At 42.4% G+C, this 15,155-nt stretch overlaps 1 protein-coding gene across 2 annotated transcripts in view; it reads left to right on the plus strand.

Annotated features, from left to right (window-relative positions):
* The first annotated feature begins 268 nt into the window (after nucleotides 1-268).
* The window catches only part of AGO2 (argonaute RISC catalytic component 2), a 53,836-nt gene continuing 38,949 nt past the window's right edge, over nucleotides 269-15,155 (plus strand). For both annotated transcript variants that reach the window (XM_042785925.1, XM_033011814.2), the window contains exon 1: nucleotides 269-641. In XM_042785925.1, coding sequence (XP_042641859.1) covers nucleotides 611-641 — 31 coding nt within the window. In that variant the 5' untranslated portion in view covers nucleotides 269-610. The remainder of the gene's footprint in view (nucleotides 642-15,155) is intronic.

A 15,155-nucleotide genomic window follows, 5' to 3' on the forward strand; every position in this document is an offset into this window, starting at 1 on the left:
TACAAATGTTTCGGGTTAGCCGCACTGGCAGGCGGTAAGAAGAGCGAAGCACAACGTGCGCGGGTACTGACGGCAGGGGCTGGGGACAAGCCGTTCGCATCCAGTGGATGAAATTCGGGCGGGGGCGGAGAAGGAGGCGGCAGGGAGGCGGCCAGCTCCCATTGGCGGGCTGGAGGCGGGGGGCGCACGGCGCGGCCGGGCTGCGGGGAGCGGGGCCCCTCAGGCGGGCCGGCCGCCCCGCTTCCCGCCCGCCGCGGGGGCCCGGGCGGAGGAGCCGGCAGCGGGCGGCGCGGCCCTTCCCCGTGACCCCGCGGCTCCTCCCTTCTCCCCACCCACCTCCCTGCTCCTCAGTGCCGCCGAGTAACCTGGTTTCACAGCGTCGGCCCGGCCCTCCTCCCTCTTTTATTTTCTTTTCTTTTTTTTTTTTTTCTCTCCTTCCCCCTTTTCTTTTCCTTCCCCCTCCCCTTTCTCCTCCTTCCCCCTTCCCCCAACAGCGTAGCTGGGGCTCGGGCTCGCTCCCTCCCCCCCCCCCCCCCCTTCCCTCCCCTCGAGCTGCTGCCGCGGTAGGAACCTGGAGAGAGGCGCCGCCTCCGCCGCCGCACACGGAGACATGTACCCGGGAGCCACCTCCGCCGGACCCGGTAAGGCTTCGGCCGGTTTTGTTTCCTTCGTCCGGGCCCCCCCCAGAGCCGCCGGAACGACTCTTTCTTTTTCTCTCCCGGGGCGGCGGGGCTCGACCTCGGTGGCCGTGTGTGTGTGTGTGTAGGTGTGTGAGGGGGGTGACCGTTGGCGCACGAGGCGGTCTGTCAGCGCGGGAGGCGGCACGAGCCCCCTCTGCGGCCAACTCTGTTCCCCCCCCCCCCCCCCAAGCGCAGCGAGGCGCCAGCGGCGAGGCGTTGTGAGGGGGGGGGGGGGGTCATGTGCCCCCCTCCCCTTCCTCTCCTCCTTCTCCTCTTCCTCCTCCTCCCTGCCCGGTTCAGGCCTGGCTGGAGCCGCTGAGGCCGCGGCCGGCCGCGCTCGCGGGGGAAGGAGGGGTCAGGCCGCTGCCGCCACCTCGGGGAGGGCGGCGAGCGAGCCTGCGTGTCCGGAGGCCCCTTTTAGGGGAGGGTCGCCTTCCCCTGCCCTCCTCTCCCCTCCCTCTGCCGTGGCGGGAGGCTGGCCCCAGTGTGAAGGGGGGGGGGGGGGGAGGCGAGCCCCGAGGCGGCGGGGAAGGAGGGGCGAGGCGAGGGGGTTGTTCCCCTTCTCCTGGGCGAGGGGTCGCCCCCCCCCCCCGGGGCCTCTGGGCGCCGCGGCGGGGGCTGCTGAGGGCGGTGGGAGACGGCAAAGAGACAACCCCCCCTCGCTGCCTTCCCCGGGGTGTCCCCCTCGGCTGTGCGCTACGTGCTGCCTTTCCCCAGGCCAGCGCTCGGCTGTTCCTGCCAACTCAGCCTCCTGCTGGCAGCGCGGGGTGGACTGGGGTCTCCATTTCCTCCCTCCCAGATCCTCGGAGCGGCTCCATCCTCCCGGGCTCGCCCGGGGTGCCCGTCTCCCCGCGCACAGGAGGTTCAAGGCCGCTGCGGCCGTGTTTCGCTAACAGCATGTTTCTCCGGGACTCTGCTGCTCTGGTTTGCGTTGTTTAGGTGTAGGTAAACCGTATCCAGATGTCGGGTAGGGCTGGAAGAGGTTATCGACTTCATTAGGTGTCTTCAGGCTGCGTCGTGTAGTGAAATCAGGGAGCAAAGGAAAGATGAACGTGGAGGGAGAGAAGAAAGGTTACCAACTCACACTGGGACGTTTAATATTATCTAGGGGAAAGATAGGTTAATAACGTGGGGGTTAGTGTAGTTAGTATGGGACTGTTTTTTCTCTTTAGCATTAGGCTGTTTCTTTGGTGAGAATTCTTATGTAGAAACTATGATGTTTGGGTGACTGGTACCTAGCTTTCTTCTAGAAAAGTTTTGAAATAAGTAAAACTTTATTTTATATTACTGTTCTCCGCAGTTTTGAATACAAATAAAGAGGGATAATCTAGCAAAGAATAGTGTAGTGAAATACAGGACCGGCAGCTGAGATGTCTTTTACTGCTTCTCTTATGAATGCTTCTGCTGTAATTTATAACTTACATATTCATAATCAAGCATTCATATTTTACAATCTGCAGTTAGGTGCTGGCTTTTTTTTTTCTCTGGTTTGATTCTTTTGAAGGGACAAGAATCAAGAAAGACCATCAGGATGATTTATTTATTAGAGTCAGCTCCTCTGTTTTTACTTTCTTGCTCTTCTTTCTACAGTGCACAAAGACTTTTACTAGACACTCCAGGAAGATAGGTGTCTGCGACTGTGTGTATCCAGGCTGATGTTCAAGATTTTGCTTCCATGTATAACGTCATTTGCAGATTTCGGTATCAATAACTGTGTATAACTATTGATGTAACCTTTTGGTGGCTTCTAGTGTCAGGCTGTCTTTCTCAGGTACACGTATACTTCCAGTTTACAGGTATTCATGGTGCTGTTGTTGCTAAGGCTGTTACGTTCACCTCCTATTGACAGATTTTTTTTTTTTAAGTTATACGTAAGGAGCTAAATCACTGAAAATCTTGGCAGTGTATGGGCTGAGAGTAGTTTTACATGTGGGAGCCCCTTTTTCTTACTCGTCCTCTGTCCTGTCCTGCCACTCTCCCCTTTACTCTGAATGATATTGCTTCCACAGCACCAGCACTGATGGCTGCTGTTTACCATAGAGGACCCACATTCAATGTGTAAGGGTATTTTCCCCTTGCCAGAAAAACCCTCTCTTTGCCTCAGGCTCTTGATAGAACAAACATTCTACTTATTACTGAGTCCTAGGTTGCTACATGTTACTGGTATGTGTCTCAGGCTCCTGCTATTCTGCTCCCTCCAGTCAAGATCATCTTCTGCCTTGTTTACTTCCTAGTTTATCTCTCTGTTTCAGCCTTTTCCCTCTGCGCAGAGCTGGGCAGTGATGGTGTCTTGTCTGTTCTGGGGTATGAGCTGCAAGTTTTTCTCCACATCATGAGGCTCTCCGTTTCCTTCCTGTGAAATCATCCGCAGAGAGCCTTAGCAGCACAGCAGCTTTTAGCAGTCCAAACAACTTCCTGCTCCACACCAAATCATAAGGCAGGGCATTTGGGTCGAGTTTTTTAAGAAAGCGTGGCTGTACTGTGAACCAGTCTGGAAACAGGGACTGTCAGCAGGATGCTTAGTTGTCTTTTGTAAGGCTACGTGTGGCCTGCAAGCTGCCAGTGAAAGTCCCATATGTTAATATGATACCTATAAAATGAACATATGCTGCAATCTTGTTCAGAGTGAGCAAGAAGTGTGGTTTACAACCATTCACTGAGCTGCAGCTGCCGTGAATGTGCAAGAACTCCAGCCTCTACATGTCTGTCAGCACATCCTTGACACTGCTTAAACGCTCCATTCATATCTCCTGTAACTTAGATCTTGCCGCTGTTTGCTTCTCCGAACATACAAGCCACTTTGCTCTTCCAGTTCCTGTCGCCAAACTGGGCACTGCAGCCAACCCTGTTCTGAGGGTGCCTGTGGTGCTGGCCTCCTGCCAATGTAATCGCTCAATTTGCCACAGGGTTTGCTATTTTAATCTTAATTCTTTTTCTGGAAACAGTATAAAGCAAGTTAGGAGGACATATCTGACTAATTTTAAAAAACTGCTGCCTAGCATGGAAACTCTGTTCAAACATGCTGTTATGTTAGGAGTAAGATGTTTTTATACAAGAGGGGGACATCATGAAATTGCTGTTTTCGTGGTTAGGAATCGTGTGTTCCCTGTTTCTTTTTCCCAAATACTGTTTGAGTTCGTGACTTAGTGTTGAATTTGCTGAAACATTGCTCCCATACACTTTTTTTGCCTTCAAGAAACTGAAAAGTAAAAAAATCTGAGAGAATTTTTTTTTTTTTTTCAGAAAAAAGTTTGATACTGCTATGTTTTGGTATATCTTTTTCTAGAAGGACAGAAAAATATCAAAGTGGCATAATAAAAATACTGTCATTCAGTTTAAAGAAGTGATTAAAACTTGCATAAGCTTCTGTAACTTAATCTTTTTGGTATTCTAGTATTTATAAATTCTAAACTTTGTACACTACAGAGTCTCAGTCTTTGAAAGGGTATTTGATTTCTGCCTGCTACTCAAGGTTTGAATTTATTATTGAAGCAGCAGTTGTATGAAAAAGAGTCACTTCATGAAGGGGGGGTTACAGCTTTGAATGTAAAATAAAACCTTTTATTCCTAGCACAAGAAACAACTGTGAGCCCTCTGTATCAAACTAGTGAAACAAAGGTTATTTTCTCACTTGTCATTTAGTTCTAAGTTGCCTTTTTAAAATAGTTAAAATAGTTAATAGACTTCTGAGGCTTTTATCTTTATTGTTTTTCAGTGTGCGTACTTGTTTTTAACTCCCATGTATTTCCTTGAAGACATGCGATGGTTGGATATTGACTCTCTTCAGGAGTCTAGTCCTAAAATGTGGTGCAGGGAAGGGTGTGCCCGTGCCTTAGTTGGGGTAGTAGAGATGGCAACATCTTCATCTTGTGGAGCTTAACTCCTGGCATGTGCCCCAGTAGCAGGAAGAACTCTTGTGTACCTCCTGTCGCGGGTCTGGCCATCTCTTCTTAGAAAGGCTCTTTGTATTCTTTTGGGGATGGATCTGGAACTGCCCTCACTGTGCTAGCACTGCTGGTATCACAGATTTGCCCAGTTTCTCTGGCTTAATTTTAGACAGCAAATTATGTTGAAATTCATTGTAAGCTGCCATACATAGAAGAGGAAATGAGAACTTAATGTACAGCTTCAGCTCTCTTCCTTTTTATGTGAGAGTTTTTCGTTAAATTTGAATTGTATTCGATAGTGTTACAACCTACAAATCACAGTGTAACTTTCTCAAGTGTATTGTTGTCATGGTCAGTGTGTTTTTCTAAGGAAGAAGAAGACTACATATTATAATGCTGCTTCAGCTAGCTGTGTAGTTTTAAGGTGGCTTAAAGACGAAGTAGTCATTTGATGAAAAGATAACTGATGGCATAAGTGTGAAACAAATTTCTTCTTTCCTTAGTGATCTCAAGTATATTATTTGTTGTATGAAAAGTGAAACATTTTTTTCAGCAATGATTTTCTTACTGACTCTGCAGTTACGTGGGATTTTGTACGATTATTTTTCATTTGTCTCGAAATTTTCCATTTTTGCTGAATCGTTGTGTACTCACGTATACTTCGTGGTGTATTGTGATGTATATAGAAAGGCTACAGAGTAACAACCAAATTTCCCTGACTTCCAGAAAAGTACTGCTTTCCCAATCTGTATACCCTCTCCTGCAGTGCTATGGCCACCTTCCTTCCTCTATTTCAGAGAAGGGTGGGAAAGGGAGTTAAAGGCTTTAACTCTGTAAGGGAAAATATGTCTTAGATTATCATATGGTGGTCTGTTCTACCCACTTTGAACAGTGTAAGAGGGAAAGTGGTTTTTTTTTTCCTATTTCAGAAAACAGCCCTTCTAAATACTTTTGGCCTTCTGGAAGTTGTAGGGATCAAGTTGATGAACATGGTAAACGTCTAACTGCTAAACTGACTTTGCTAACATACACAGTTCTCACTAATTAGGAACTTTACATGCATAATGAAAGTCTTGTTCGTGTCAGCTAAGCATGTGGCAACAATAGCTTTACAAAACTTGTAAGACTTGTCAAAATTTTGTTGTGTATTGTCTCCCTTATTTCAAGTTCTAGTGGAATACTTGGTCATATTTTTAGTGATGGAATTTCTAATACTCAGACTACCAGAAAATATTACTGAATTTGAGAATTAAGAACAATCAACCTCCAGTATCTTATTTTTGGTAAGTTATGACCTAGAAAAAAAATAGCTGGTGGAAAATATTACGTAGTTTTAACTGTAGTGGCTGTGGGTAGGAGTCTGTTCCATGCATTGTCCAATTAATTTGCTTTACTGTCGTGCATCCTTTCTAGTGTGCACACAAAGCAGCCCACTAGAATGTAAAGTATCTCCTACCCTATCGACTAGGGAAGTGCTGCTCTTTCCAACTCAATGCAAAGCAGTTATTTGTTTTCTTTTCCCATTTATTGTAATATCCAAAGTCGAATTTAAACATTTCCTTTCCTATTTTATGCTATCAAAATTGAGAAAAGTAAAAGACAGAACTGAATAGCATTGTCCCCAGATTGACTGGACTTGTATAGTGTATCTCATGTCTTACACCAGAGTTGTAATTTGTTAGTACACAGTTCTCTTTGGTAGATATTTCTAAGAAGGAGTGCTTTGAAGAGACTTTTTTAGTACTGTCCAGGAGGTGTGTTTGTTTTTTAATGTTCAGACTGAGATGATGCCCATATTTTTGTATACTTATGACTGTTTTAATAGCTGGTGTCTTTCAATGTGTTTAGTGTGCACCATAGGATAGTGCAATTAATTTTAACTTCTCAATTTTAATTTGTTTTGCTTTTACTATTCTCTTTACAGAGTAAACTTGGTGCTTTTAAATAAAAAGTTTTAGTATGAGTTTCTGTAGTCTCTGTTTGCAGAAAAATATTTATCTTAAATATAGCTTTGCTGCAGCTGTGAAGCCATGTGATACCTGGTGACCAGGCTTTGTAGAAAGAAAAGTTCTGTGTTTGTGGTGTTGTTTGTTTGTTTGTTGTTTTTTTTTTTTTTTTTTTTTTTAATTTTGTTTTGTTTTTTAAATGTATGACTACACAAAACTGGACACTGCCAAGGTAGAAGCGAACCATTGAATTAGTTGGGAAAGTACTGTTGATAAAGACATAATCAAGTCAGTCCAAAGCTTGCTGTGATGTTTTTCTCTCGCTGCCAGCAGTGTTGTCTTTTGAATTCTGTTCTCATTGAGCTGTCCACAGTGCTGCCAAATTTTGTTTGTGAAACTGACTTTTTTTTTTTTCTTAATCACAGATGTGGTGAGAGTAGTTCATTCTCTCCTGTTGTAATTTGTTTGTCCTCTTGTATTTTTTGCCAGTGCTGCTCAGTTGTGTTTTGTCTTTGTTGCAGGTTTTACTCTCCATTCAACCATCATTAAACAGGCAACTGAAAAACTCTACATTACTGGAAGCAGTTTTAAAAGCTGTCTGTGTGTCAGCCTGCAGTTTTACGTTGGTCTGGAGCTAGCCTCATCTAGCCCTGCTGCAGAAAGACATGGTCGTGTAGGCATTCATGTGGGAGGCTGCCTTGTGCACTGTTGGGCAGACCAATCCCAACTAAAACCAAGTCCTTTTCATTCCCTGCCTTCATGCCCCCTCCTAGTTTTATGGCTGCTTTGCTTGTCTGCAGGAACACTCATAGTAATACGAGTTTTGGGATCACAGGGCAGACTGAACGAGCTGTGTGAAGGCAGGACTTCTCTTTCAGTGCTAGTTCTGACTTATACCAGCTGAAGTTGTATGTGAGCTTATTATCACCTGAAGTTGTTATGGCTTGGGTCCCGGTGTTAATATATGCCATGATAGCTCTGCAGTTGTGAAAGTCTCTGTCTTTGAAAGAAGTGTTAAAATATTTAACTTTTCAGAGATACAGAATAACTACATACATCTTCACTGTTTTGGGCCCCACATGTCTTTCCTAACAGTTCTTCTGGCAACAACCTGATTGCATTCCCATGTACAAGTTGCTTTATAATCAGAAAGTAGAGTCTGCTTAATGTTAACTCTTCACCTGTGTGAAGAATTAAATCACATTACATATAATTCTATAAAATATGTATAAGTGGGAAGACTGTGTGTTTAAACAGTATGTGAATTTTGTGTCTCATTATGTCGCTTCCAGCCTGTACTGGGGTGTGAGTGAAACAAGGGGGCTGCAGATCAAAAATTGACTCTTCAGTCTTTTGAGGAATAAACTAATCTCAGCATGTCGTCTTGGGGAGCTTGAAGATATAAGTTTGAAACTGTGTTGGTTTTACAGCACAGATTTGCGTTTGGGAATCAAGTTGATGGTTTTGTATGTAGTCTAGAAAAGAAAAATTGTAACTCTTTTCTGGCCAGACGAGGAGCTGACTTGGCAGGCAGTGTTAGATACCGTGGGTGGCTCTGTTCGAGCTGCTAATGTCACAGATTGGAGCTTTAGAACTTTTTGTCTTAGTGGTGCTTTTTTTGTGTTCTTAGTTCAGTCATGAAATTTATGTTAGAGCTTATTAATGTGAGAGAATAATGAAATTTAAATTTTAATTTAGTAGTAGGAAGTATGTGTGGATGTGCTAATTTAGATTTATTTTAAATAAGCCAATTTTAGAAGAATTCCCAAGAGGGGAGGTTTCACTGGCTTAGCTAGATCAATCTAAAAATTGTTTGAAGTTAAATTTGTCATGTAGATGAATAAGGCTTTAGAACATAATCATTACTGGGGCCTTGTTATATACCTTCTGAAACTTGTTTAGCAAGTGTTTACTATTAAAGGACAGGCATCTATTCATATGGAGGGTAAATTCCTATCTAAATGTTGCTGTGTTCTTGGCTTCGCTTATCCTTTGATAATGAACTTATTTCATTGTCCTTTCATACAACTTGTGGTTTGCAGTGAATGCTCCCTTTCTACTGTTTTTATTTTTTTTTTTTTTAACAATCCCACTGTTGGTTGTGCTCTCTTGCCCCATCACATACCTACATCGTTTCTGAAATCGTCGTTTGCTCCCATGTGGAGGACAAGACTTTGGGAAAGCAGGGGTTTTCTTGTTTGAGCTTTTTAACTGCTGGTGAAACGTAAGGTTTTTCAAACCAATAGTACTTGTCAGCTTCAGCTTTTCTGACTTGAATATTTCTGTTGACAAAGCTAAAGAAAGGCATAGGTTTAAAAAGAAAACCCCAAAAACCACCAACCCTCCAAACCACAAACAAATAAAATAGAGAAGAAACCCAAGTTCAGGTAGAAATGACAATACAGAAGAATTAATGTCTCTGTGAACCAGTACATTTCTTTTTGGGAAGAGCTTCAGTGTTTAATGAGGGAACGCTTAAGAGTAATTTATATGGATTCAGAATGTTTGCATAAGGGCATGTTGTTTAAAAATTAAGAGCTTCATTCAGGAGGAGGAAATTTCCCACCAGGGCAAGGAAGTGAAGCGTTATTGTTTGAATCTTGTTATGTAATTGGAACACAGTAGTGGTATTTTTTTTTTCTACTTGTCTGACTTGAAAATCCCCTTTAATGTAAAATTTCAGTGGTGGTATAGGCCTCTCTGTAGGAAACTTGTATGTGCCTTTTTTCTCAACCTTTCACTAAATCCTTAATAATGCACCCGCCAAAAATGGAAATTTACAGGACTAGGTGCCACATGGAGTAAGATTTTGATCATGACTGCAGGCGAAAATTAATTATTTCCAGACAAAGAAATCTGGATTTGGATCTCCCTATAGTAAGACACCATTATTTGTGGTCTCCTCCCATGTTGTCACTGTCAAGGACTGGGGTGCAGAGTGCCACAGTTGAGTTTTTGTTTGTGACAACTAATATGAGAACATAAGATGCTTATGAGAAGCAGGTGGAGGAAAAACCCCAAGATGTAATAGGAAAAAAAAAAAGTCCTCATAGGGGAGTTCTGTGGAAAGCCTATGCTGTCACTGTATCTCAGTTATTCCATTATTACAAACCTGCATTTTACCCCTCTTTTCAGTGATGCTGAAAACCACAGCCCTATCTCTTGAAACCGCATTAGATACTACTGGATCTCCTGCATGTTAAAGATGTCTCTACAGCTGCTTTCACTATCTAAAATGATAAAATAAAGCATAACCTCAGCTCCTAAGTGTGAATTTTCTATTTTGAAACTAAGCCACAAGAGTGTTCATGTTTTTGTAGATTAATCCAATGTGCGTATGGGGAAAGATTTCTTTTTCAAGGAAGGCATGACTGCTTCTGAGTTATAGCTCAACAGTTGAGTTTTGTAAATCAAAAAATATTTTAGGTACGGAAACCGCTTAATTTCTACTTTTAGATTTTACACAAAAATGCTGCTAGCCAAAGCGTGTGGGGGTATGAATGTGCTTGCAAAGGTACAGTGCACAATACAGTCACCCTAGCTTAATTCTTTAATAAGCTGAGAACAAATATTTTTGTTTCATTAAATTGTATACAATGTGAATGTCACAGGGAATGTGGATCTGGGGCCTCTGTGGCACCAGTTTCCATTTGGTAAGGCACAGCACACTAGAAGGACGTGCACCAGTCTCTGGAAAAGGGGAGCAGCATTATGCTGAGATCTACGACTCTAGTTCAGGTGACTTAGTTGATTCGATGTCTTATCTTGAGCTATAATACAGAGACCAGTTCTTACTATTTCTAGGTGGAAAAATAAACCTATGAAATACTGAGATCTGAAGAGACAGAGGTAATGGAGTGTCATAGTGAGATGTACAGTACTAATGTTTTTTTTTTGATGGCAGTTTGAGTGTGCAAAAGGTGTTGAAGTACTTAATGCAGGGGTTTGGGGCTAAGTACCCCCCCTCGCTGAGCTCAGTTCTGCACCGGGCACTTGCTGGAACGGCTCTGCGTTCTCCTTGGGACTGAATGCAAGTGCTTGTTCATTTGGTACTCACACCACGTAGTTCGATGGAAATTTCAGTCTGTACATTGAAGTAAATATTATTAGAAGAGTCAATACTGATGTATAAAGAAGTCATGCTTTACCAGCCTTGTAGTGACTTTAAAAAAAAGAAAGAAAAAAAAGGCAGTAGAGGGTGAATTATGCTGTTTCGTACATACTTATGCAGTTGCAAGTGTCAACTAATACAGAAGGAAGGGGGGGCCACGTTTCTTCCCTAACCTAAATGCAACATTTCAGCAAACAAGAGGTAAGGGAAAGGTAACATGGGGTGACAAATACAGAATTTCTGGTCTTGCCTTCTGTAGGGTAGAAACAGCATGAAGGGAGGAGTAGGTGCTAGCGAGTGGGGCTTTCTTCTCTTAGAAGATACGTATATTCACTACATAGGCCTTTTGGAGTGGCAGAGAGCAGAGGTTGTATTGAATGGAGGCATTGCCCTTTATGGATGCAGAAGATATTTCAGATAGATAGAAAAGACATCTGGAATTAGTTCAGCATGGTTTTCTAAGGTATGGGAAAGTGAATCAATCATTATGGTCAAGTGTGATAAATAGCACTAAATGTTCTCCATTTCCCCCTTCATTGAGTAGAGGTTTGCCTGAAGATGGAGTTATTTTATAGTTTGATTTCACATTTAACTTTAAACTGAGTTGCTGACTTGTGGGTAAGCCATAAGCCTCCGTTGTTTGGATGAGGCTCACTGTTTGGATGCCTTAATTCAACATTGCAGTTTGTAATTAAAAGCATTTTTTCTGCATCCCTTAAGAAGGATTTCAGCAGTACTTTATACAATTTTGTGTGAGGGATCGGTCAAGCCACCTGGCTTAGTAACAGTAAGGGTAGATGTTTTAGGTTCTTTATGCTCTGTGTGTCTCTGATGGTGCTCTTACGCCGCTTGCCCCACTTGTAGGTGGCCAGTAGTGTGTGTGAGAACCAGCTTGTTAGTATTTGAAAATTTGGAGGGTAACTTTGTAGGTCTAGGCTGCAAGGAAAATGTGGGAGAAAAAAGAAAGTACTAATACTTGGTGTCTTTTGCTCATTGGCATTGTCCAGAAGAAGCTTGTGTGCTAGAAAGAACCATTTTTATTTTCTTGCCTGATGCTTTCTGCTAAAGCATCGATCTCTTCTTTTGATTCTCTGGCATTTTGTTCTTGTAGTTTTTCACATATTCTTATTTTAAACGTGGTCATAACATAAAGCAAGCTGGACTGATGTCTTGTTTTTCTCTTTCATCTCTGACTGTAACACAACATTGCTGTCTGGGAGTGATTCTGGTCTCTCTTGGAGCGTATCACTTCTGGCACTATGAAGAGATCGCATCTTTATATTACTGAGGTCAAAAAGTAATGAGGATAACCAGGGGAGCTATAGTTTGGTAACTGATTATTTATTCCAGACAAAGTAATCATAGAATGGTTTAGGCTCGAAGGGACCTTTAAAGGTCATCTAGTCCAACCCATCTGCCATGGGCAGGGACATCTTTCACTAGATAAAAGGGTTGATTTGAGAGTTAACATTGCTTGAATTCTTTTGCAGTAAGTGATAATTACTCAGTAAAAATTGTGTCTAGATTAGGTCTACTGAACATAATGAGACTACAGGTTTGAAGGCAATGATATTTATCTAATACTTTGAAATACTTTGTTAAGGTATTTAATTTCATACTACAACACTAAGAAGTTAGAAACAATCTGGCAGAGCGGGATCCCTAAAAGTCTCAATAGTCATATGTGGGACGTAAAATATGACCGAATATGAGGACATCTCCTTCATTTTTGCTTACGAGTATTGAAGCAGCCCTAGATCTGATAGCCCACCTTGGCATGCACAATGTGCTGTGACTAGAAGGTGTGTTAGCTGGTCACTGAGAGACTGGAAGAACCTTTAGAGGGTGAATCCATCAAAAATTATGTGAAAGGTGTCATATATGAATCCTTGACAGGATCCAGGCACAGTTTGTTTATAGTTAGAGTGAGAAAAGAAATTACAGAAATGTAACATGTGCAGGAAATATGGGAAATGTCAGAAGGTAGTTGAGCTGAGTGTTTTTAGGGGCTGTCTTCCACCTGTAAATGGAGACATGTGGTGCCTGGGCTGAGCAGGTGCTTGAGAGAAGCAGGAGCAGGCTGAATGTGATGGGGAGCCGAGACATCCTATCTGCAAGTGATCTAAACGTGGACAGCATTTTAGGGGTCATTCTAGAAAAATAACAATTTACCAGCTATGGGGTGATACACAGCTAGGAAACATAGTGAATACAAGAGTAAGATGACCAAGTGCATGTTCAGAGGGGGATGTCTGGTGCACGAAGACAGCAAAGATCCAGCCTTCAGGCATAGGAGAGAGAAACAAGGAATAAGTGGGCTTGAGCTTTAAGAAAAGGAAATGGAGATTTGCAAATCCAGTGGTCCCAGTGGCTGGATACAAGTGACAACCTAAACCCATGTGCTGGAGCGTGCATAGGTGTATACAGCTAGGGTTGCAACCTGCTTCAAAGCAGAAAGGTAGCTCTGGACAAATAATGCAAGAGTTGTAAAGAATTGTTAACAGTGATACCTGTTTACTTTGCTACCAAGTGAAAGGACAAACAACTTCAAAAGTTGATTTTGATGTGTCCAATGACCACTTTGCATGCTGTACAACAACTGAGTTCAGCAAGTTGTTAAAGGAGCTGTCCTAGTGACTCTTATATACACTTTATTTGCATAAAAAAGTTAAGAATTGTTTTTCCACTTTGCTCTTTACCTATTTTCATTCCTTCCAGATGCTTATTTGGTTATTTACTGGGCTCTACCAAGTACTGTTTTTGTAGAGGATGCATTATTAGCACAAAAACTTGCCAAATCTTCTGGCAGTCACACTTTAGTAAAGAACCTTCAATAGTTGATAGATAAGATAAAGCTGTAACAGGTATTAGATTTAACTGGTTTTAAATAGATTTAAACAGATTATTGTGATTACATCATCTCTCTGTTTCTCTCCAACGCTTTCCTCATGGTTTATTGAATTATTGGGGATAATAGATAGCAACTTCATTTGTTGTGCATCATATAATCCAACAATACTGTGGGTTGATTGAAGAACTTCTAGCTTCCATACTTAAAAACATGCTTAATAAGCAGCAGAGACAGACATACAGGTTCCATATAGGTTCTTCTACCCCATAATATCAAGGGACTATGAACTGCAGCTTTGAGTTTTCTTATCTCATAGAAAACACTGACAGCCTTTCTCCTATCTTTCTCTAACGGTTCTTAACAGAAAGCCAGTGCGAAAGTTAAACTTCTCTATAAAACCCAGACTGTAAGAAAACTTAAAGACAGCCCAAAGGTTTGGTTTTGTTTTTTCTTAAGTTGGGTCCTAAAAAGAAAGGGTTGAACTCCCTGTATTCCTTTTCTTGCTCTGACCATATATATATGTAAATAAAATACATAAAAATTGTCAAGGATTCATATTGGATGCTTTCCACATTCTTTCTAAATTCCTTCTAACTATTTGTGGAAATGTTCTTTCCCCTGTCATGGGGTGTCCCTTCTCCAAATCTGCCATTCTCCCACTTCAAACTGCCCTCCCCGAAGGGGCCATTACCTGTTTGCAAGCCCAGTAACAGGCCACCAAGGTGGCTACGGGAGGGGGCACATGACATACCAGGAGGGGCTGAGAGAATCAGGTTTATTCAGCCTTAAGAAGAGAAAGCTAAAGGGTGATCTGACTGCCTACGACTACCTAAGGGGAAGCTGTGGGGAAGATGCAGCCAGACTTGTGGCTGGTGCACCAGAACAGGGCAGGAGGCAAAGGACAGAAGCTGGAACACAGGAAACTCCAATTGAGTATAAGGCAAATTTATTTTGCCATGAGGCTGATCAAACACTGGAGCAGGTTGTAAGAGATGTGGAAACTCCGTCCTTAAAGATATTCAAAACTTGATTGGACAAGTCAACCTGGACCCTTCCAACCTACATTATTCTGTGTTCGTGATACTTGGCACCTCTACAGCAGCTGCTGGAGAGCCTTTCCAGCAAATGTGTTTGTTCCTGTGCCAGCCTTGGTTCTTTTTAACCTGTTCGTGATGAACATGTTTGAAATTTTTTTGTTTTCTGCCATTTTGGAGGCAAAATAGCTGATTGCTACTTGAGGACAAGTTATGAAACTCCATTTTTTTTCCAAAGAGCAATGCCTCCTCTCTGTGTCTGTGTGATGGAATCAGTCACTGACCTGGAGGCAGCAACAAATATGCACAATGGTTGTATAGTCCGTGCTGTGTGCAACTCTGGGGTTGACACGCAAGGCAGATAAAATCAAGTGCTGCAGGAGAATTGAATTACATAGCGAATTAAAATTCTGTATCCTAGCATGAAATTTGACCTTTTATTAAATACTTGGGTATCAAGTAATCAGTATATCTGAAATACTTTGAAAAGTGTATCTGTTATTGTGCAGTAGTATCTGAAAGCACCCGTAGTGATGATCTGGAAGAGCTGCCCTGTTTGGTATTAGAAACCTTAATTGAAAGTGAAGCTTCCAAATAAGGGTTCCTTCCTTCGCCTTAGTTTCATTTAGAGACTACATTTTGAGAA

This window comes from Tyto alba, unplaced genomic scaffold (assembly GCF_018691265.1).
Source record: "Tyto alba isolate M040663 unplaced genomic scaffold, T.alba_DEE_v4.0 Super-Scaffold_9, whole genome shotgun sequence".
Lineage (NCBI taxonomy): Eukaryota > Metazoa > Chordata > Aves > Strigiformes > Tytonidae > Tyto > Tyto alba.